General features: G+C 35.4%; 1 protein-coding gene across 2 annotated transcripts; it reads left to right on the forward strand.

Moving 5' to 3' along the window:
- The first annotated feature begins 22146 nt into the window (after nucleotides 1–22146).
- On the forward strand, nucleotides 22147–24535 carry LOC144709681 (thiamine-phosphate synthase). 2 transcript variants are annotated; one of them, XM_078583296.1, is made up of 3 exons: nucleotides 22147–22373; nucleotides 23231–23400; nucleotides 24100–24535. In XM_078583296.1, the coding sequence occupies exons 1-3, from the start codon at nucleotides 22203–22205 to the stop codon at nucleotides 24110–24112; spliced, it is 354 nt and encodes a 117-aa protein (XP_078439422.1). In that variant the 5' UTR covers nucleotides 22147–22202; the 3' UTR covers nucleotides 24113–24535. The 2 variants fall into 2 exon arrangements, with proteins under 2 accessions (XP_078439422.1, XP_078439421.1); XM_078583295.1 differs by lacking the exon at nucleotides 24100–24535 and having other exon boundaries at nucleotides 23231–23487.

Consider the following 24535-nt stretch of genomic DNA (forward strand, 5'->3'; position numbering starts at 1 on the left):
AGAGAATGAAAGAGAGAGAGAGAGAGAGAGAGAGAGAGAGAGAGAGAGAGAGAGAGAGAGAGAGAGAGAGAGAGAGAGAGAGAGAGAGAGAGAGAGAGAGAAAGAGAAAGAGAATGAATGAATGGAGAGAGAGAGAGCAAGAGAGAATGAATGCAAGAAAAAGGGAGAGAGAGAGAGAGGATGAATGAAAAAGAGAGAGAGAGAGAGAATGAATCAAAGAAAAGAGAGAGGGGGAGAGAATGAATGAAAACTAGAAAGAGAGAAGAAATAAAAGAGATAGAGAGGTAAAAATAAGCTATAAATTGTGTTTAATTGTGGCATGAGTTATTGATCATTTATCTCCAGAAGATGAAACCAAAATTTAGCAATCGTGAGAATTATTTCTAAAGAAGAATTTTCACTCATTTCATTCTTGTTTTATGGCCAGAACACATCATGCTGACCTTAAGAGAACAAAATAATATAGTCACGAAATTTTAGATTAGATTTAGCTGATTGGCTACAGGGAATTCAATTAGGATAGATATCATGAACAAGATTCATGGATATGAATGAAGTATGATTTTTTGTGGTTCATAAATGATAAAATCGTGAATCTTTTCATGTTACTCTCAAGTACAATCGAGCTAAGCAAATTAATTAATAATATGTTGTAACTATACGTGACATACTTAATTATATGCGATGTCTTGAAATGAATTGCAATATATTGAAGAAATATATATGTGATTTAAGATAATGACTGTCATACTAGAAGTAGTCTCACTATTCCTTCTCAAAGAAATTAGTAGGAAAAGTTATAGGGATGGATTTTCTTTGACTTAGGAACTAACATGACTGTGCTTAGTAACATACTCTACTTGGAACATTTTAATCTCTTTAATTCCTTGAATGTATTACACACTTTAAAAAATTGCATTATCTATCTCGTAAATTTCTGCATAGTGACATGAAATATTAATTGTACCATGTAAACATCATGATAAAAATCAGGTGGATTCTGAGAGATATTAAAAATTATTTATCAAATAAAATGATTGGGCTTAATAGACTAACTTAAAATTTTATGATTATATAAAATTAATTTGGATATTAAAAATATTAAGTATATTTAAATAATTTAATCTTATTTAATACATTCATAAATTTACAATGATGTATCCTATTATGATTATATGAAACTTTAAGGATTAATTTAGTTTTTACATATTATCAATAAAAGTTTGGATGTTTGAACAATGGAAAATAATTTTCATTCATATATTTGTCTTGGAAGATTGAAGATATTTTTTGATGATTAGATTGAATATTCATTATTATTTTCATGTTTCGGTATATTTTTTATTTGAAGAAAATATAGGTTTTAGTAAAATAAGCAGGTTTTCTGTTTCAATAATTTTATATGCAAGATTTCCATATTATGTTTTAAACTTCTTGAAATTCAGTTTATAATAAATATTAAAATATTCTTAGAAAAAATTTAAATATTTATATTTAATAGTATTTGTTGTTTATTTTGTGAATAAATAAATAATATTCATATCATTATGTTGGTGCAGGTATGATATAGGTAACCTTAAATTTAGGGGTGAATGTCTTGTAATAAATTTTCTTCTCAATGAAATAAATAATTATCTATCAATTTCAAGAATTTGAAATATTTAAAATATTATTATGTCCATAATATAATCTGTTGAAGACTAGAATGATACATGGGCCTTAAGGCTCTCATGCATAAGATCTATGGATGTTGCTAAATGTGCTAAAGTTATTTGGTTTTTTTCTGAAAAGTTCAAACATAAGTATAAATAAAGGGGTTCACCGATTTTAGGTTCCCATTCTATCCAGGTTAGGACACCCATTTTATCTTCTCTCTTATTAGAATCCCTCTAACTCTAGTCAGACTTGATGGCGGGAAGATTAATTTGATCTTGAAGGAGGATTCAATTAGATGGAGAGGAGATCAATCATAACATCAATCTAATGGATACATATAGAGGCTGGGCAAGTGAATTTCTTGAAGAAATTTCAACGGAGCAAGTAAAGAGTGGAATTAGTTACACCCTAGGTGATGAGATCATTAGGGTTTTATAGAAGAATTATGAATTTATTTCCATTTTCCGCTGCATGAAATTTGACTTCGAGAAATAAATTGATGCCACCAAGCCCGACAATTCAGTCCTTTTAGGAATCACATGACAAACATAAATGTTCAATATCATCATAATCACTGATTTAACCATAATTAAATAATGCCTAATTTTGTTCTTTTCTCTCATCATGAAACTTTCATCGTAAGGTTTTCAGAAGTTGAGTATTTCATCATTAACTTTTTCTCACTTAATATAGCAATGGTTCAAATTTCCCCTATGAGATCAGGCCACTTATTACTGGAAAGAGAAGAATCCTCTTTCAGACACAAAAAATTATAACACCCTAAAGATCTAATTTTGTTTCTTTAAATATTTTAAGTAAGTATTATAGAAGATTACAAGGTGCTCTATCTATCTATAAGACTGCCATGGTCATATTATTTTATGTTTATATTGATGTATCTGACTGCTACTGATTTGGAAAACCAATAAGCATAAGACTTTGGCTCATCATCCTCGCTCATAGAATTTATATCTACCCATGATTTATAATATCACCAACATAGGGTGAGACTCTAGTGACAAACCTGAAAAAACTTAAAAAATAATGCATTTGATGATAGAAATACATGTGGTCATCAATCCAATAACACATTTCACATTGTGTTCAGCTTTCACTAATTCAATGTGTTCATGAATATATGTGATGATTACGATATAGTCCATGAATATAATAATATTGTGATCATTATTTTTTAAACATGTGTTCTAGATATCCATATTCAAATGATAATAAAGAAGGACAAAAAATATACGGATAAAATAACACTATCTAGTCCAAATCATATGATGAATATCACCAATCTGGTGACCATTACTGTGGATAAACTAAGGACATATAGTGGGTGATCTTTAAGGGAAAGAGTCTACTAAATTGATCCATATGAATCCCTGAATGATATTATACCAAACTATCAATCCGGTTGATTCATTTCACAGTTGTGTAAGGGGTCCTAAGACTTGAGATATGAAAGACGGCTAGTGGATGGACAGTTGTACTTTGATTATGGCCTTGAATCTCCTAAGCATAGAATTCTAAACTGTCTTTATTTGGTTGATGTAGGAAGTTCATGAAGACAATTGTGAGGGGATGTTGTAAGAATGACGTTCAAGCAAGAATGGTGCTTGTCAAGATGGAGGAGATGTGACATGTCAAAATTGTATGTTTACATTTAGAGGCTGGACACAGGAACATCTCACACCTCTTTTCACAAAAAAATAAATCATGTATCTCATCCGTGCGCATGTGATTCAGTCGTTGTTTTGTAAGTGTCATTATGATTCCATTCATAGTCTTCCGTTACATGAATCACTTTAGTTTCATCCTAATAAAGGCCAAACAAAACCAAAAATAATTCACATATATGCTAGGCCTGTACTGTCTGCACGCCTCCACCAAATTCCTCCGTTCATCAGCCCACCATGACCTCATCTCGGTCGCCACCAGAGACGATAAGTCTGCATCACTTGCCCCTCTCTACCGTTTGCCAGTGCGCATCTATCATCATCTCCATTTCATTCATCCACTCCTCTCCACTCACATCACCACTATCAACCATCAACCAGCTATTTAATGAATTTAATTATAACTAATTAGGATTTCTCATGAGAAAATTATAAAGGAGCCCAAAATTTTATTTGAATTAGGATAATTAGGTTATTTATAGAAATTATTTTCTATGCTTCCTAAAATTATATTGAATTAATTTTCACAATCATTATTTCATTAAATTAGGTTTAAACTCCTAAAATAATTAGAAAATCCACTAAATAGAAATTAAAACTAAAATTCATATATTCAATGCTTGCTCCCAATGGATCCAAACCTTACCCATGATGTGCTCATAAGAAAACTACAAATATTGTTTTATAAATCAAAAGCCTTCAAGGATCTAAATAAACCCAAATTTTTGGTTTATCAAGGCTTATAATAGAAATTTAATTATGCAGACATGTATTAATTTATATGTAGATAAACGTTAATGTCTGTTTTATAATAAATAATTACATTATAATGGTATATTCTATGTTATTGATAAGTCAAAACTTAGGTTGTTAACCTAGTCAATGTGTAATTTCAAGACTTATGCAATAAAAATTATAGTTAACCCTAATTCACTTATTACTCATGCAAATTGGTGAGTAAGGAGTCAAACCGCAGAGAAGGCTTAGTGATTAATATTGATTTTAAAGAAAATTAATAGTTGAGAAAGTGGATTAGATGTAAAGAGTGTGAAAGAAGAGATAATTAATCTTATAAGATCATTTAATTTAAAGAATTTATATGTTTAAATTTTTAATTCTTACTCATAAGAATTATGAACTTATAACATAGATTAGGATGGTGTTAAAATCGTGGAATGAGGATAGGATGAGAGGAATGAATGGATGTGATGAAGAAACCCTAATTAGGGGTTTCCTATGAAAACCCTAATTCGGAATGAGCTATTAATCCCTACTCATAGGTTATAATAACTTATAACAGAGAGTGAAGTGATATGAGAATGTGGAATATATAGAAAGATGGGGGAAATTGAATAAAAACTATAATTAAGTGTTTAGGACTTACAGCTTCCTTTGGTGATCCTCCCATGGATTAATCTCCCTTCACGGACCCGTATATCGTGCTCAGTGCCTTAAGTGTTGCAATAGACACGAAGATAGATCAAGAGAGGGAAGAAACTCACTTTAGAAAGAAGAAAAACCCTAAATTGGCACTCCAAAGCTGTTATCTCACAAGATCCCCTAAATGGAGAAAGACAAATAGAGTACAAGAAGAGCCTAATTTTGGGATCTATGTATAGGCTCAACCATAGGTCATGGAAGAGAAATACGAGGTGGGTCTCCCCAAGAAATTTCAGCCAAAACTACCCATGGGATCAAAAGTTATGGCCATTTGAATTCTGAGCATTTCTAGCCATTCATTTGGTTGACTGGTTCCTCCAGAGCATGCCACATCATTCATCATTATAGGGCACGAAATTGATTTGTTCCACAAGAAAAGAGAGCCACCAGGTTGTTCCAAATCATCCCTCCTTAATGGGCCTCAATTTTGCCATTTTTTAACCTAAAAAATACTTGAAAAATATCAAATATAAGCCAGAAAATTCTCTAAAATTCAAAATTAAATATATCTTTATCTACAATTCCTTTTTGGATGAAATTTTCACCAAATTAATTCTGTTAAAATATACTATCCATTTAAATCATTATAAACATCAAAATGTACAGAATTTAATTATTTAGTGAAAATATATATTTTTGGTGAAATTACATAAAATTAATGATAACATGCATACAATTAGCTTCATCATGCTCCAAAATGCATGAAATAAACATGAATTATCATGCTTATTTGCATTTTATCAGGTAGATTTATCACTTAGATTATTTCTCGAAGTAGATATTAGTGGACATATAGGTTTAAGTAATATTAATAATGTCATTGTTTTTTTTGTCCATGTATATTTATAATTAGTTTACTTTACAGACAGTATCTACCTCCGACTCTTTTCAATTTCATATCCCTAGATTTTATCTCCCTCATTCCTACTCTAGCCCCTTTTCTGTCTCTATTTATAATTTGAAATTTTTTCAATTTTGAAAGAGCACTATCTCATTCAAGGGTTATGTACATATGTTGTTTCTCTTCACATTTCTTTAGATATACTCTGTTTTTTTATCTTCCCGGATGGTATAAAATTCTTAGAATATTGTGTAGTCAATGAAAAAATGAAATTGGAATTAACATCTAAACATCATATCATTACAAAAGAGGAAAATTCAACATGCACACTAAGAATAGACAATATCTAGTCACTTGTAATGAATAAGATAAATTTTAAATTGCGATATATCCTTTACCTATCTTATAATATATAATTTTTAAAATAATTATATAAATTAATCATTGATTTTATCCATTTCATAGAAAATGTAGGTGATATTGCCGGCAATCATGAACTCAGAGTTTGCTTTAACATTATCTTTTTCAGTATGACTTCTTGCTGTCACGCTATCATGGCTTTTGTATTAGTTAAAATACTTTATCCCCATGTTTCATAATATTAAAAATACTATAATTGATTAAATATTTTTTAAGTTTATTCTCTTTTCAAGGTATCCATTAAAATTTTTATTTAGCTTTTCTTATATTGTATAAACTACCAAAATCAGATATGGGTACACATTCATAGGCAGACAAGGAAAAATTATAATATCCATAGAGAAATATTTATTATGAAATTTAAAATTTATCACTAGTGCACGCATATAAATAAAGATATTTGTTTTTATCATTTCTTTTATGAAATTACTGTTATTTTGACATATCCTTAAAAGGTAGCTTATTTCCAATTTTATGGTGTCATGATTAGTTTTATGTTTTCATGATTGAATTTTTTTTCCTTTATTAAATATGGATTAATTTTAGTGCATTCTAAATTCCTATTACACACTAATTTTTTTATATTGATATAAATAATTTAAGTTATATAAATAAACATATGAAAATAAATTAATCGTCCATACTTTTTATTTTTTATAGAGTAATTAAAACAATATTTTATTTTAATACTTAGTTAATGTTTTTTGACCAAATGTATATTATTATACAACTCTCTTGAACTATTGTAATTTATATTTAAAACACATATGGATACATGTGTGCACTAGAACAAAAAAAGGTTGAGAAACTAATAAAAATAAATATTGGAGGATTGGTTTAGCATTTGAATGGTAACATTTTAGAATTCAAAAGGTTTACAATTTAATACTCTATAGTTTTAAAATATATGAACTGTGATGCTATTTTAAAAATTTTAATTTAACTGATTTCAAAGATGAAGTATATATTTTGGGGGTTTAGATAAAATTCATTCTTTACTTCATGAAATGAGTATTTTCAGGAGACATTGTAATGTGGATCAAATTTGAACTTTGAATTATTCCTCACGTAGTAATTATTTTACTCTAATTATATTATGGAATTAGGTATGATATTAATGTGATGAATAATTTTAACTTGGTATTTTAATTTTGATAAAAATATAATTTATTTGAATATTTAATATTTAAATATTTACTCAGGCATACAGATATAGCCTCTATTAGACCCCAAATTATCCTAAGATAACTAAATGATATGAATAATGAAATATGGAATCAAACATAAGAAATTATAAAGGTTTATTTATGACAGTTTCATATGCATTGAAAAATGGATAAACAATGTTGAACCATCTTTTTTAAACACATAAATATATATTTATATTAGACGTATATTTGATATAAATTATAGCACAAACTATGACTCAAAAATTATATAATACTATTTTATTTATTAATTTAATGTTATGATTTTACAATCAATTTGAGTTGCTGAGTGTTTTTGGGCAAAAAATACTATCAAACAAAAATATTTATCAAATCGTACTCTCAAAACCACAATCTACATACAGTGAGTTCACATGAAAATATTTACAATGAGGACTGGATTAAGTATCTCCTCTGAAGTTTATAAGTGAGGAGAAAATAAAAGATATCAGGGGGGATAGGAAAAGAGATGAAAATAGAAATTGTTTTTATCTCTAAAATCAATGATTTAATGAGGAAAATCAAGATTTAGAATTTTGCTCCATTTTTTTTTTTGCTACATATATGTTTTTTCATTTGATTTACTTTAAGAAAATATTATTATACATAATGTAAAGGAGCATCAACTATTCCAAGAAAAAAATTTGATAAATAAACTTCATAGGAAACTCCCATATTTCTTAAAAGGACAAAAACTTTGGCAAAAAATTTTCTTTGTTTTATGAAATAATTTCCCTTCTAATCATTGAATTTTCTCGGTTGTGGTTTATTGAGTATCTGACCTTAATTTTTTCATCTCACAAATTTTCGCGATTTTGGGACTGATCCAAATAATCGATAGGTGACATTCATTTTTCATAGAAAAATAAGCTGATGTATCACGGATCTTCATTTTTTGAGCATATATAATCCACTAAATATGCCAAAATTAAAATTTTGTGCAGCGTTTGTCAATGAAGAACTTTACACCAAACCTTTGTTCTCAACTCCTGACATTTACTTGATGTGGCGGCTCCTTTTTTCACAATGTGGCTTTTTTCCGTACATCTCAACCATTTATTTTAAAATAACTATTAAACCCCTACGTTACTATTCAAAATAAATTTCAAAATATTAATAAACTTTTTAATCTCCCTTAATTTTTAAAATTCATTAAATTATTTTTTCAAGGTCTTTGTGCATTTTTTCAGAAATTAAAACTTCAAAATCATATAATAGAGGCCTGAACATATAATAATAGAGCTTGCAGATGGCCAACTTAGAGTCTCAATATGGTAGTCAAGAACTATTCCCTCAGCGTCAAGAACCATTCCATCAACATCCCTTAAATGGAAAACAAAAGTTCAAAGACATTTGGAAGTCAAAATTTTCTTCATCTCAAATTATTTTAAGCTCGTTTTAGAAAACCCAAGTTGAGTCTTCATCCAATTATGGATACAAGTATTGGCTACTATTTTAGATGCATTAGATTCATCTTTTGTGGTCACCTACCAACTGATGGGTTAATTTAAAAGTAATAAATAGTACATAAAGGGCTCCTCTTTAAAAACATTATAAGTGAACGCTCCCAGGAATTGGACAAAGCCCACGTAAGCTATGGGAAAAGAAGAAAATTCAAACTGGGCAAGTACATTTTGTTTGTTCTTCAAAGACAGGCGGTTAAATGCATTCAGCCATCGTTTTGGAGGGAGCCAAGACTCTGTTTTGCCGTTTTCTCTCTGTTTTTTTGTGGCAAAGAAACACCATCTAAGGAATGCATGCCGACACATTGATGGGAGACATACAACTGAATATCTCCCCAAAAATCTCAACAGTACTTTGGTTTTCATATCTCATTAATCTATATCAATAATCCCCACCTCCCACCCCTTCCTAACCCCAGCAAACTCCCCACATCAAGAGGGTTCTCATCAAGATGAATAACCTATATTGCCGAAAAATGTATATTATCATTAGCAATCTCTTTATTTTCAAGCAATCTCGTCCTTGCCTCCACAGTTAATCCAAAGGGTTCTCATCTAGATGAATAAATTACTATTAACCATATCTTCAAGCTCATTTATTCATTTTTTCATTTACAAGCAAGTTTCTCTCACATTTAGCCTAAAAGTATCTCACACCACACCGGATAACATGCAAGGGGGAAGCAAGAGAGAAAAAAGCTCCGTTTAAAATATTTTCCCAACTTTTTTAGATACCCCCCAAAGCTTATTAAAAATGGACACTTATGATGAGATCGCACATGTGGGAGTCATGCGTTGTGATTAAATGGTTGGCCATCTCCAATCGAGACTGAAGAGATGAGGACAGCATGTGACATACTATCTATGATTTGCCGACGTTCTGACATTGCTTGAGTAGATTGAGTGATATCATCATCTTCTCTCACGGTTTGGGAAATGTGCCATAAACAGCTGGACATCTCGCCCACCTACTTACACCCCCCTACCCAGGAAGCGACGTGTGGCATTATCTAAGTGAAGAATCAGTCCCCACTTTGCAGTCAGTTGTCATCATAGATTAAATTTAAGAAAACGGTATTTCTTAAAACACATATACTGATATATATTATTGTCATCTTGTGTTAGACGTGTGGCATTGTCTAAGTGAAGAATCAGTCCCACTTTGCAGTCAGTTGTCATCATAGGCCAAATGTAGGAAAAGGGTATTTCTTAAACACATATATTGGTATATATGTTCTTGTGTTAGAGGATGCCATCATAGATCAAATATAGGTGAAGGGTATTTCTTAAAACACATGTATTGGTAGATATTTTTGTGTTAGAGGTTGGGAAATGGCCTGTTTAGATGTATAGCACCTTTGCTCTCCTAGAAGATGGACCTTCCCCACCATTTTCCAGTTTCATGGTTAAATATGAGATAGTGGTATTAATTGCCAAAGAGCTTTCACTTTAATTTCTAATTATAGCTGCAGTTAGAGTTCGTTTGATAATTTGATTTGGTAGTTTCTCCCTGGCTTTTCTAAGTATCATAGACACGTCCATAATTTGAGTCTGATGAAATGTCACAAAGAAAAAGGGCGGAATATTTTAGCGAAGGTTTATCTTCGTTGAAAAACTTAGCATTGTTGAAAATTTGGAATAAATATAATATTAGCTAAATTAAATTATATTCTAATAGTGCATTGTTCGAATCCAAGACATAAACAGAGCTTAGGATAATTTTTATACTTTTCTAAAAACAAATCATGCGTTTTCTTTATCCAAATCACATTTGATAGATTTTTAAATCTTTTAATATCTCCAGTCACCAAAGGAACTGGAGATTTTGAAAAAGAGGATAGAAGTACAGAGAACTCCTGAAGGTAAGCAGAAAAATAATGTAGCTCCAAATTCTTCAGATGCTTTATATTAGTATACTCCAACAGAACGAAGCTACACGTCATCTTTTCTCTTTTCTTCTTCCATCTTCAAAGAATAAGCAAGTACCCAAAGGCTATTTAAGTTGATAGATGGCAGTTATGAACATGGGTTCCTGGCAGAATCTCAAACTTTTCCCCAATTAATAAAAAAAATAACTCAGGGAACGGTATTAAAGAATGGTACCCAAAGTGCTCTGCGATTAACCCATAAAAAAAATCCATATTTTTTGCGAGATTTTTGGAAATTGGCTTGTTCCCATGTGTTGCAAACAGGCATCTCAGCTCTTACAAAACGGGTGAATTTCCTCCATTCTCTGCTTTCATGGTCGTACTCTCTCTCATTCTCCTCTTTCTTCCGACGTCTTAAAAATAACCCAACAACGCCGGGTTGCCATCGACAGGGGTTCCCGGTAAAACCAAAAACTCTTAAATAATCAATTAAAAAAAAACCCTGACATGGTAGCCGATCAATAAAACCCAATATTGTTCACTAAAAAAACTTGCAAGTGGCTTTCTTTCAACGCATGGCACCTCATCTCTGACACCGTTTTCGACTCAGCGATAAGATTTTTTAACAGGAAAGAGCCACAACAACTCCTACTCCCTCTCTTCTTCAACTTCTTCTTCCTTCCTCCAAGAAAAAGAAAAGAAAAAAAACACAAATCGCTGCCATTAGAGGAGCAAAATTACAGCCTAAGGCGGAGGTCCAGGCCGGAGGGGTCGTCTTCTTCCTCTGTTCCTTGCAGTTGGGCAACGGCGACGCTCTTTCCCTTCACCGGCGGAGCTCCGCCGAAGTCCTCCCACTCAAACGCCGGCGTCCACGGCGGCGTCTTCCTCTTCCTCTGCACCTTCTCCGTCGTCCAAAGCTTCCTCATTTCCTTCACTCTCTTCAGCAGCTCAAAGAACCTCTCCACATTCGCCTCCTCCCCTTCTCCGCTCCTTCTCTTTCCTTCTCCCTCCTGCATTATACCTCTCCTCTCCTCTCCTCTTCTCTTCTCTTCTCCCCTCTTCTCTTCTCTTCTCTTCTCTTCTCTTATCTTCTCTTCTCTCCTATTCTCTTCTCTTCTCTCTTCTCTCTTCTCTTCTCTTCTCTTCTCGTCTATTCTATTCTTCTTTCACGGCGATAATCGGTCGAGTTTGGAGGGTATTTATGGGGTGGGGGGATGGTTGGCGGCGCTGGGCTGTGTTAAGCAACGCTGACGTTGTCGGCCGTCGTCATGCACAGTTGTGCTCTGCGACACGTGGCGAAATTGCAGAGAGGAGAGAACGTCATTTCTTACTAAGAGGCTCGGAATATGTCACTTGTGACGTCCGTTTTGTCGGCCTTTTATTTCCGCGGCGGCCCTCGTTTCTAGAAGATTTTTTGCATCGTTGGATTCCATTCCTTCCGGTGATGGTTTGCAAAAGGTTATTTCCTATGGATAATGATAATGACTTGCTGAATGCTTTGACATGGTCTGATGGGTAATGTCATGGTCTCTCATAGCTAAGACCACCCTTCAAGATCCCTATCGGTTTTATTTCTAGTTGTAAAGTTTGAATTAACTTTTTAAATGCATGTATGATTGATGCGTTATTGGCTTAAAAAATATATTATCCTCTAAGTACATGGTCTGATGGGTAATGGGATGGTCTCTCAGAGCTAAGACCAGCCTTCAAGATCTCTATCGGTTTTATTACTAGTTGTAAAGTTTGAATTAAATTTTTAGATGGATGTATGATTGATGCGTTATGGGTTTAAAAAATATATTATGCTCTAAATAAATGTGTGACTCGGGAGTTATTTTCTGATGCATAATCATAATGACTTGTTGAATGGTTTGACATGGACGGATGGATACTGGCATGGTCTCTCAGAGCTAAGAAAACCTTCAAAATCCGTATCAGTTTTATGTGTGATTGTAAAGTTTGAATTAACTTTATTATACATGTATGATTGATACCCTCTTGGGTTTAAATCTCTCTCACTCTATTTTCCTGTAGAAATCAGAAACTTTGACATGCACTATTATGGCTGGGGACCAATTTTCTGGTTGATACTGGTAATGACTTGTTGAATTTGTTTGCATGGACCGATGGGTAACATCATGGTCTCTCAAAGCTAAGACAAATCTTCAATATCTCTATCAGTTTTATGTGTCGTTATGAAGTTCAAATTAGCTTTATAAATTCATGTATGATTGGTACTTTCTTGTACTAAAATATCTCTCAATCTCTAAATACATGTATGGCTGGAGACCAATATCTGATGAATCATGACAATAACTTTTAATTTTTTAAAATCCAAAACACAACTTAATCACCCTTGTTTGCATTAATTTTTGAATGAAAATATCCTATTCGAAACACAGCCAGTAGAGAAAATTACGTACACATAAGTTCGTCTAAGCATAAAATATCCTATGACTTGCAAATTTTTATCCAATAATGAGACAAGAAGTAAAATATTAACTTTGATTGGAAGTATAAAATTGATTGGAATGATCGTTTATATTGGATCTTAATACTCCTACCAAAATATTTTATAAGAATTGTTTGCCACTTATTCTTTATTATTGGGGATTCATCCAGTTACCTCCTCATGAAATTAGTGAATAAGCCTTAGCATAATTATTTGAGATAGTAAAAGTTGAATAGTAATTAGATAATAGTTTCACTTGATGAGTGTATAAAAGATTTAACAATAATTGCAATGAATAAAACTAATATTACGCATAAAAACTAACTTTTATTGTAGTTTTTTTATTTGTATGAATAAGTCATCCACTATTTTAAAAATATCTCTTTGTAATTCTTTAACTGATGTTCTTAATTTGTTTAAGTTTATTTATAATATCCATATAAATATTTACGATTGTTTCTAGAGGAGGTAGAAGATAATGATAAGATAAGATATATGGGATATTCCATAGTACTTAGAAACTCTTCTTCATGTTTCTATTTTGGTTTGTGATATTACATATTCCGTAGATACTGCCCTTCTCTAGAGTTTCACTTAGAATGACCAGTATCAATAGATATGATCACTAAGCCCACATCTTAATCAACATGCACGATACTAAAACAGGATACAACTAAAATTGCTTCAAATTATTTTATTTCCAACGTCTTCAACTCAGCACCGTAATTTGATTTTTAACTTCATTCCTCCTTCCTATCACCTTGGCCTTAATAGGATATTTAATATCCTGCATATTTTTTAAATAAATTCTCCCTTAATGCTTTCAATTAAAAGGTACGCTTAGCAGCAAGTTTTTAAATATGACAGCCATCCGAATGCTTTGTTCCTTTGTCCATGATTGAAAAATGACACTTACATGAGTTGTGCAATGGAAGAATTATAAAAGAATCATAAAAGACTTTAATAATGATGATAAAATCACCTTTCTTCAGCTCAGATCCCCAATTTCTCAATTCCTCAAATGTGACATGTTGAGAATTTATGTGTCCAACCTCGAGATGAATCCACTTGATCCACATCACACCAAATCTCCTTCATTGAGATGAGCACTGTTGTTGATCCACCTTCCACCATCATCGTTTGTTTTATGTTTTGATCAAATAGGGAGAATAGGGCATCCATGAAGACAAGGGACAAGAATGATAGGCACCGAAAGAATTTTAGCATGGTTGAATTTCTTTCATTTACACTTAACTTCCTTTGATATAAAATTGCTAACATTCAAGCCATATCTTCTAACATCCAAATACCATTTTCTTCTGATGCTCCAGGCTCATGCATTAGTCTAGTTAATGAATCCAATGATTCAATAACTTTTACAAACCAATCGTACTAATTAGATATTTCAATGTATAGATATTAAATCAAGAATTGATTGAACACAATCTATAAGTTAAGTTTCTTGCCCAACGTTGCTAAGCTACACCTCATGATCTAGAAGATACAAAGGAGTCTAATTTCTCTCTCATAGAACCTTATTATTATAGTTACTTTGTACTTATAGTATCTCATCTGTTTGGCACTCCTAGGTGATGGAAATATATGTGGCCAATAAGCCAATCACACAGTCCGCATATCATTCGATGTTCATTAGTATAACATATTCATTATAGTGCCCGTGTGATGCTTATAATGAAGTCCATGAATAAATGATCGGACTTAGTGAATTATGATGAGATTGTAATACAGAGATCACTAGTCTTTAAGCATGTGTTCTAAACATTCATATTCAAAGGATATGCAAGAAGGACATCGAAGTATCTGGATAAAATAGCACTATCTAGCCTCACTCATGATGAGTATGGCCGTTCCCGTAGCCATTAGTGTGGAGTCACTAAGGATAGATAGTGGGTGCTCTTTAGCGGAAAGAGTTCACTGAATTAATACGTATGAATCCCTGAATGGTATTATACCAAGATGTCAATCAGGTTGATTCACGTCACAGTTGTGTAAGTGGTCCTTAGACCTGAGACACCAAAGACATCTTGTGGACGAATGGTTGTACTTTGGCTATGGCCAACGAGTCTCTAATCATGGGATTCTAAACGGTTTTAGTTCGAGTGCATCAATAAGTTCACGAAGGCGATTGAGTGGTCAAGATGGGATCGTCCACCTTGGTATGAGAGGTGACAGCTCAAGGAAGACATTGCGATGAAGTCCTTGGCCAAGGTAGTGAAATATCAAAGAAGAGTTCTTTGATGATTTTCGAATGCATCAGTACTAACTCGGATGACCGATTAGGGTTTGACAGTTGACGATACCCTAAGTCGTCCAAGGAGCATCAAGTGGATGAGGGACTATACATACACGGTAACCAATGACGAACAGGTTCCACGAGTGAGTCGATACACACTCCTTTGTATCTTCTAGATCACAAGGTGTAGCGTGGCGCCCCACATGTTGGAAACTCGACCTATCGATTGGGTTAAATAAATCCGCTATTAATTAATCTATACAATGATATAGTTAATTAATTTGGAAGGCCGTCTGAGTCGTTAACTAGAGTGATACATGGGTCTAGAGGGTTACACGCAAATGGTCTTTTAGACGTCGGAAGATATACTTAAGTTTTGGGTTTTTTTTTTAAAATACCAACTTAGTATAAATAGGGGAAGGCCCTTAACAAAATTCACCCAGGCCAGAATTTTTCAGTGGGCCTTTCCCTTATTCTCCCATCTCCCCACACAACCTCTCCATGCCCGATGCAATTGGGACGACATAACGACGATGATGGAGGTAAAACGGGGCTTGTCAACGAGAAGGAGGAGATCCAACGTGCCGAGGGTTGCATGGTCACATATAGAGGCTGCACATTTGAGTAGCTCGACTCGACTAGCTCGGGGATCCAATAGATTACGGATCCAACCCGTGTAAAGGTACATTGTTTCATGGTTTTATCGATGCCGTTTTGATTATATTCAAGTCCTCTGCTGCAGAATGTTTTGATTTGTTCATCCATGTCAAGGCCTCTATAAACCAACACTATGATGAGTAAAACTATACACTTGCAATCAATAATCACATTTCGCACTTATGCATTAGGAAATCATCGCTGGTCCACTACCTTGGCCAAGGACTTCATCACATCATCTTACTTGAGCCATCTCCTCTTCTATAAAAAAATCCATCTTAGTGAAATACATGCTTCATTTTGAGCTAATTTTTTTTTGGGATTTAATGAATAAGAACCTAAAGGTCATATATAATGTACAAGCGTCCACCCAAAATATGTCTTTGTGTTTCAGGTTTAAGGAACACCACAACCACGACATGAATCAACCTGACTAACCTGAATCAAGCTGATTGATAATGGGGTACAATACCATTCACAAATTCATTTTGGTTAATTCAGTGTACTCTTTCCCTAAAGAGCACCCACTATTTATTGGGGTCTCCACTTGAATGGCTACCAAATCGGTTGTACTCATCACATGGTAGAATTAGATAGTGCTTTTGCATCCGGATATTAAGACGCCCTTCTCGAGTATCCTTTGAATATAAATATTTATTTTAGTTTATATATAATAAATAATAAATATTTTATGATCTTATTCTAAGTAATAATAAATGCATGAAGTAAATGAATTAATTTACTCAAAAACATTGAAGGAGACATGAAGATTGTGATTGGCTCAAAGGAAATATATAATTTCATCAAAAATAACCATAGTTTATCATTTTTTAGGCTTTGGATGAATATGCTGACCAAGGTTCAGTATGTAAATTTAGGATAAATGTAATAAACCTTACCATGTATTCATCAACAAAGTTAATTAAAAATTCTGAGAAAATTATCAGCTTATATCGGTCATGCTTATGCCAACATAATAATTTTGGTCACACCACCAAGGACTCTCTTACTTTGTAAAATCCATATCACTTCATCATTTTATTTTAATCATGTTATTTTTTAAGTAATTAAAAGTAAATAAGGAAAAATGAAATATTTCTTGAAATCCTGATATAAAATATTGCTTATCCAATTCCACTTAACACACTCTTTAACCCAATTCAATTTAATCTAATATAATTTCTCAATTAGCCATATAAACTTGATATTTATAAATTTAATTTATATGATTTTCAATCATATTATAAATATCCTCATTAAGAGGTTCTTGATCTATATACAATCATAAATAAAAACTGATCGAAATAAATTATGTTCATATTCATGAAGATACACAACATTAACATATCAAATTCAAACCTAAAAGTAATTTAATTCAATTCTAAAACATAAGTTGATAAGTTAATGATACATAAAAGGATCGGACTGTGTATGATTTTTTTGTAACCCATTTATAATTTAATGAAATAAATAATAAGTTAAACATTCATGATAATACTAATTTTGGATTTTTAAAAGCACAGTGTTTATTTTTCTACGTGGAAGTTAAAGAACTGATTCTATTTTAAGTGGAATATTTGGGTAAAAACTTGATGCTTTCATTTTATGAGATACAAAAAATTAACTTTTAAATTGTACGGTAACTTTCTGAATCTAAACTAAAAACCTGTGATCCATGCAAAACCAACTATTTATTAATGTTGAATAATTTGTATTGAGGTCGTTGTGTATGTACACTTCAAGTGTTGGGACTTGTGTTAGTTGCATTGGCTAATAGTTTAGGGTTACATTAATGTAGATATTAGATAGTTTTTCAATAAAATTTTCCTGTATGTAAACCATAACAAAATTTTCAAAGTTAAACTCGTGTTTTGCATTAGTGCATCTATATGTTAGTTTCTGATGAAAGACAGCTAGGGGAAAGGACGACTGTGGGGATGGATACGACAATGATGGGTGGAGGGTACTAAACGGATTTGAATGGATGGATAAAATAGACCACAGAATTTCACGCGATCGAATTTGGAACTTAAAACCGAGGAAATACTGGTGGTGCAGCCCCGTTCCTCGTCGAGGGTGGGAGTACTGTCTTCAATCACCGCGACGATGCCGAAGCACCAAATTCAATACTCGAATTCACGTCACGAGAGAAACTCACGATAGAGAGAATTTTAGGGAATTCGAAATCAAATCAAATCTGATGGCGGTGGAGAATTCTCACGGAACACTAGACGAAGAACGCGTCGACACCAAAGAGTTCACGAGTACCTCGGCACCGTAGTGCGTGAAGAGGTTGCGGGGAATTCTGATCATGACGAGACTGGATGATTCCGGGCGTTGAATGGCCCACTGGACGAGAGGTTCTGGGCATTCCAGGCGTTGTACGGCCCTAGCGGAAAGCGAGACGGAAGAGCAGACACGGACATGGCAGGCGTGCGCAGGCACCGGTGCGGATGGCGCACCTTGGGTGGCACAAGGATGGCTGCAGCCTTGGGCGGCCCTGGGCGGTAGCCTTGGGTGGCCTAAGGCTGGCTATCCTGGATGGCTTGGGGTGGCGGCCTTAGGCGGCCCTGGGCGGTAGCCTTGGGCGGCCTAGGGCTGGCTGTCCTGGGCGGTGTGGGGTGGCTGCCTTGGGCGGCCTAGGGCGGGCGGCCCTTGGTGGCCTGGGGTGGTGGCCTTGGGCGGCCTAGGACAGGCTGCCCTGGGTCGGCCTTGGGTGGCTGCCTTGGGCGGCCTAGGGCTGGCTGTCCTGGGCGGTGTGGGGTGGCTAACTTGGGCGGCCTAGGGTGGGCTGCCTTGGGCAGCCTAGGGCGGGCGGCCCTGGGCGGCCTGGGGCGGCGGCCTAGGGCGGGCTGCCCTAGGCGGCCTGGGGCGGCGGCCTTGGGCAGCCTGGGGTGGCGGCCCTGGGCGGCCTAGGGTGGGCTGCCCTGGGCGGCGGCCTTGGGCTGTCCGTGGTAGCAGCCCTGGGCGGCTGCTTTGGGCGTCTTGGGACGCCTGCCTTGGTTGGTCAAGGGCGAGGGAAGAGAGGGAGAGAGAGACGAGAGACAAGAGAGAAGGAGAGAAAGAGAGGGAGGGGGAGAGGATGGGGAGGAAGATGGCCGGCGACATGAGGCGGCCGCGGTGGCAGCGGAGGCGGCAACGGTAGGGTTGGAGAAGGGATAGGGGAGGCTGGGCAGTCCTCTAAGAAGAGTTAAAAACAAACTCAATTCTTGAAAAATGACTGCCTAACTGTTTCTTGAAACAATGGCCTATACATATAGGCCTTGGAGGAAAGAGAAAATATAGCTTAAAGAAATAAAAATAAATTAAAGACAAGCGATGTGGTTTCGTGTCACGCCAGGGGGCAGTTCTGGATCTCCCTTTGGCAACATGTCAGGATGCGTGAGGGGGCGTGTGTGGGTGGAGACGTGCCTGATGTCGGCGTGTTGACTTGATTTGGTGATGATGGCGGCAAGTCTTCAGTAGTCGTGTTGGCTTCGGACGATGGTGGTGACACGTCCGGTGTCGATGCATGGACGTCATCACCACCAGTTTCAAACATGGTATACACCTAGTTCATATTAGTTAAAATTTTTTTTATCAACTCTGATATCTAATTAACCCCCTTTCTAATGTAACTTCCACATTTGTAATTAATAACAAATACCATCCTTGGAACAAACAAAGTGCTAGCTTTTATGGCTTGGAGAAATCAAGGGGACAAAAACAACCTTATCACACTTTAAGTTTTTTTCTTTCAATTTTAGCATTCAAGTTAGGGTCTGGATAGATAGAGTCCTTGATTCATTCAACTTTGGCAGGTTGTTATTTCCCAATTAAGAGATCTATGACATAGTGGCGGGTAGGAAGGATTCGACACTCCCCAACATCAACAACTCTCAGTGACTTTGACATGGACAAATTTTAATTGGTTCCTAGTGACAAGGACGTTGAAGATCCTATGTTTGATGGTTGACATTAATGTTGACGCTGACGTTGGCGTTGACAAGGAGGTTGAAGAGCCTACATTTTAGTAGTTGAGGTTGACATTGACAATGATACAACAGACTGCATGTCGGTCAACAACTTTGTAAAATTCTTGTTAAAAAATGTCAACTGGCCTATCAAAATTCACAGAAAATTTCCTTAATACAATATTTATCGAAACAACACACATCATTAATGGCAAACCACATCAACCTAATTTCCACAATTCATGAGGGAAACCTACGAAGTTTATCCATTTTTTCACTTAGAGAGGGAAAACTACAAAGACTATTAATCTTTCTTAATACAACATCAATAGAAAAAACACACATCATTGGCAAATCACATCAACCCAAGTTCCAGAATTTACATGAGAAGCCTACAAAGTTTATCCATTTTTGCACTTAGAGAGGGAAAACTACAAAGACTATTAATCTTCCTTAATACAACAACAACGGCAAAAACACACATCATTGGCAAATCACATCAACCCAAGTTCCAGAATTTACATGAGAAGCCTACGGAGTTTATCCATTTTTTCACTTAGAGAGGGAATACTACAAAGACTATTAATCTTTTTTAATACAACATCAATGGAAAAAACACACATCATTGGCAAACCACATCAACCCAAGATCCAGAATTTACATGAGAAGCCTACGAAGTTTATCCATTTTTGCACTAAGAGAGGGAAAACTACAAAGACTATTAATCTTTTTTAATACAACATCAATGGAAAAAACACACATCATTGGCAAACCACATCAACCCAAGATCCAGAATTTACATGAGAAGCCTACGAAGTTTATCCATTTTTGCACTAAGAGAGGGAAAACTACAAAGACTATTAATCTTTCTTAATACAACATCAATGGAAAAAACACACATCATTGGCAAACCACATCAACCCAAGATCCAGAATTTACATGAGAAGCCTACGAAGTTAATCCATTTTTTCACTTAGAGGGGGAAAACTACAAAGACTATCAATCTTTCTTAATACAACATCAATGGAAAAAATACACATCATTGGCAAACCACATCAACCCAAGATCCAGAATTTACATGAGAAGCCTACGAAGTTAATCCATTTTTTCACTTAGAGAGGGAAAACTACAAAGACTATCAATCTTTCTTAATACAACATCAATGGAAAAAACACACATCATTGGAAAACCACATCAACCCAAGATCCACAATTTACATGAGAAGCCTACGAAGTTTATCCATTTTTGTATTAAGAGAGGGAAAACTACAAAGATTGTTAATCTTCCTTAATACAACATCAACGGCAAAAACACACATCATTGGCAAATCACATCAACCCAAGATCCAGAATTTACATGAGAAGCCTACAAAGTTTATCCATTTTTGCACTTAGAGAGGGAAAACTACAAAGACTATTAATCTTTCTTAATACAACATCAATAGAAAAAACACACATCATTGGCAAACCACATCAACCCAAGATCCACAATTTACATGAGAAGCCTACGAAGTTTATCCATTTTTGCACTTAGAGAGGGAAAACTACAAAGATTGTTAATCTTCCTTAATACAACATCAACGACAAAAACACACATCATTGGCAAACCACATCAATCTAAGTTCCAGAATTTACATGAGAAGCTTACGAAGTTTATCCATTTTTGCACTTAGAGAGGGAAAACTACAAAGACTATTAATCTTTCTTAATACAACATCAATGGAAAAAACACACATCATTGGCAAACCACATCAACCCAAGATCCAGAATTTACGTGAGAAGCCTACGAAGTTTATCCATTTTTTCACTTAGAGAGGGAAAACTACAAAGACTATCAATCTTTCTTAATACAACATCAATGGAAAAAACACACATCATTGGAAAACCACATCAACCCAAGATCCAGAATTTACATGAGAAGCCTACGAAGCTTATCCATTTTTGCATTAAGAGAGGGAAAACTACAAAGACTATTAATCTATCTTAATACAACATCAATGGCAAAAACACACATCATTGGCAAACCACATCAACCTAAGTTCCAGAATTTACATGAGAACCCTACAAAGATTATCCATTTTTTCACTTAGAGAGGGAAAGCTACAAAGATTATTAATCTATCTTGGCCAACAGCACATATCATTGGCAAACCACATCAACCCAAGTTCCACAATTTATATGGGAAACCTACAAAGATTATTCATTTTTGCACTTGGAGAGATCTTCAGAGAGTCATATAAATTATGGGTATGTTTAAATCTTAGATCTTTTCCAGGTCGTGAGATTTCTACAGAGGAGAGCAGAAAAGAATGGTTTTTGCGACGATGGTGCGGTGGGTTGCGAAGAAACCCAAGCCGAAGATGAAGCCCATCGAACTGAAGACTCCCCCGGAGCAGACGCAAACGATTACAAGAACCCTCTTCGATATTGTCCGCGAGCACGGCCCTCTCACCATTTCTGAGACTTGGGATCGGGTCAAGGTACTCCCCTTACCCTAGAAACTTCTCCTTCATTTAGCGCTGTTCACGCGTTTGATTTCTCTTGGAAGACATTTGATTTCGCTGCTCATCGGAAAACGTTTTCTCAATTGCGATTTTGAGCTGGGATTTTGTCGGGTTCTTCTTATTTGAGTTTGATGATGTTTATCGCATAGATTTTTTTAGACAACGTGACCTTGTAATCGTCTTGAAGCTGATGGTGTGGTTATTTTGCGTTGTTTTTTTTAATCATCGGTGTTCTGCCGTTTACGCCTATAATTTGATTAAGAACAGATCTGATTTCTCTGCTCATACGAAGACATTCTTCTTCATATGGGATTGCGTTGTATCAATGGCGTATTTGATCAGAGATTTTTCGAGTTCTTCTCATCCAGATTTTATGATGTTTGCTCGTATGAATCTTTTTGGATAGCATGAACTTGTAATCTGATGTTGGCGGGCATAACATCAAAATCAACAAATTAACTATTTACTTGCGAGTTCATGAGTTTGTCTATAATTAAATAAGAGTTTAAAATCTAACTTTTCTACTCATTTGAATGGATATATAAAAATAAAATATTTTAAATGCTTGTTTTGGTATCCGGTCCTTGTCCTCTTTCTGGGAAGATCTATATTATTCGTTGTATTTCCAACTGTTCACATCCTCCAAACCGTATCTTGTTTCGGAATTTTTTGGAAGATCTAAATGGATGAAAAAACTGGAAAAAACTTGGGATTTCTGATTATTCGGGGTCAGCCAAATTATTGAGGGAGGTTTGGAGATGTTAAATTCAAATTATTTTATTCTAGGTTTGCCCAAAACATGAGTTAATATTTGGGTTTTGAATGGATTTCAGGAAGTGGGGTTGATTGGATTGACGAGCAAGAGACATATGAAAATATTGCTGAGGTGGATGAGGGAGAGGCAGAGGCTAAGGATAATCTGCCATCATTCTGGGCCCCAAAAGCAATTCCTGTACACTACCTGGTTCACTAAGCCTCAGATAAACCCAGATAAATCTCCAAGGCACAGTGATCACTAACTCTTTCTCTATCTCTCTCTATCTTTCTCTCTCCCTCTATATATACCATTCTTAGCTTTTGATTTGCATAAGCTCTGTCCTCGAAGACCATAGTTTTAGTCTCTTATTTCCCCTGGGACTGACCTTCAGGGCTCTGACTCTCTCTTTCTCTCTCTCTCTATATTCCTACATTTACCCCTTTGACCTGCCTAAACCCAGAAGCCAAAACTATTAGTTTTAGTGTCTTCTTCCCGCAGAAGCTGTGCTTGCGGGTTCCAGCTAGGGAACGCCACGCCCGGGACGTGACGCCCGGGACATGGCAGAACAGATGACGAAACGTGACGGACGGTGACATGATGAAACTTTCGTCATGTCACCGTCCCGTCACGCGTCCCAGCATATGCAAAAAAATCGTCATGTTCCCATCACTGTCCCTCCATAGGGCGGCTCATCACGTCCCCATCACCATGACGGCATCACCGTCACCAGTGACGTGAATAAAACTCTACTTGAAGGAGGAGATTATCTCCAATTATTTATAGACGCTGTCAGTTTGAGTGCACAAAAATCAGGGACTTCTGTGCAAAATGCCAGGAAATCAAAATGGCCACGTCACGTGGCAAAATCTCAGCCGTCGGAAAGATTAAAAATAATTTTTATATGTATTTTCTGTCCGTTTTAACTTTCCAAAAATTCTGTCACAGCCATTATCCGTGACGGCCATTGCGTCACGCCACGTGTCCTGGGCACCCCGTCACCGTCATGTCCCGGTCATGATCACTTCTTCATCTGTCACCGTCACCGTCACGGACCCATAAAACCGTCTCAGTCACTGTCATGTTTCTGTCACGGTGACGAATGATGTGACGGAGGACGCATGCTGATCGCTAGTTCCAGCCAGTCTCTCTCTCTCTCTCTACTTTCCTCTTACCTCTTTGATGTACATAATCACTGTCACAAAAAATAAGTCTTTAGTTCTTCTTGCCGGATCTAAGCTTTTGGGTTCTCGCTCTCTCTCTTCCAAGTTCCTGCCTCTCTCTGTTCATACGTTCATCTTACCCTTTCATGTACATGAGCCTAGTCGTTGAATACTAACTTTAGTGTTTTCTTGCTGGATCTAAGCTTTTGGGTTTCTGCTTC

This window comes from Wolffia australiana, chromosome 11 (assembly GCF_029677425.1).
Source record: "Wolffia australiana isolate 7733 chromosome 11, ASM2967742v1".
Classification (NCBI taxonomy): domain Eukaryota; kingdom Viridiplantae; phylum Streptophyta; class Magnoliopsida; order Alismatales; family Araceae; genus Wolffia; species Wolffia australiana.

Coding starts and splice junctions, on each gene's coding strand:
- LOC144709681 (XM_078583295.1), top strand. CDS start 22,203: ATGGTTTTTGCGACGATGGTGCGGTGGGTTGCGAAGAAACCCAAGCCG. Junction 22,374..23,230: donor AGACTTGGGATCGGGTCAAG/GTACTCCCCTTA, acceptor AATGGATTTCAG/GAAGTGGGGTTGATTGGATT.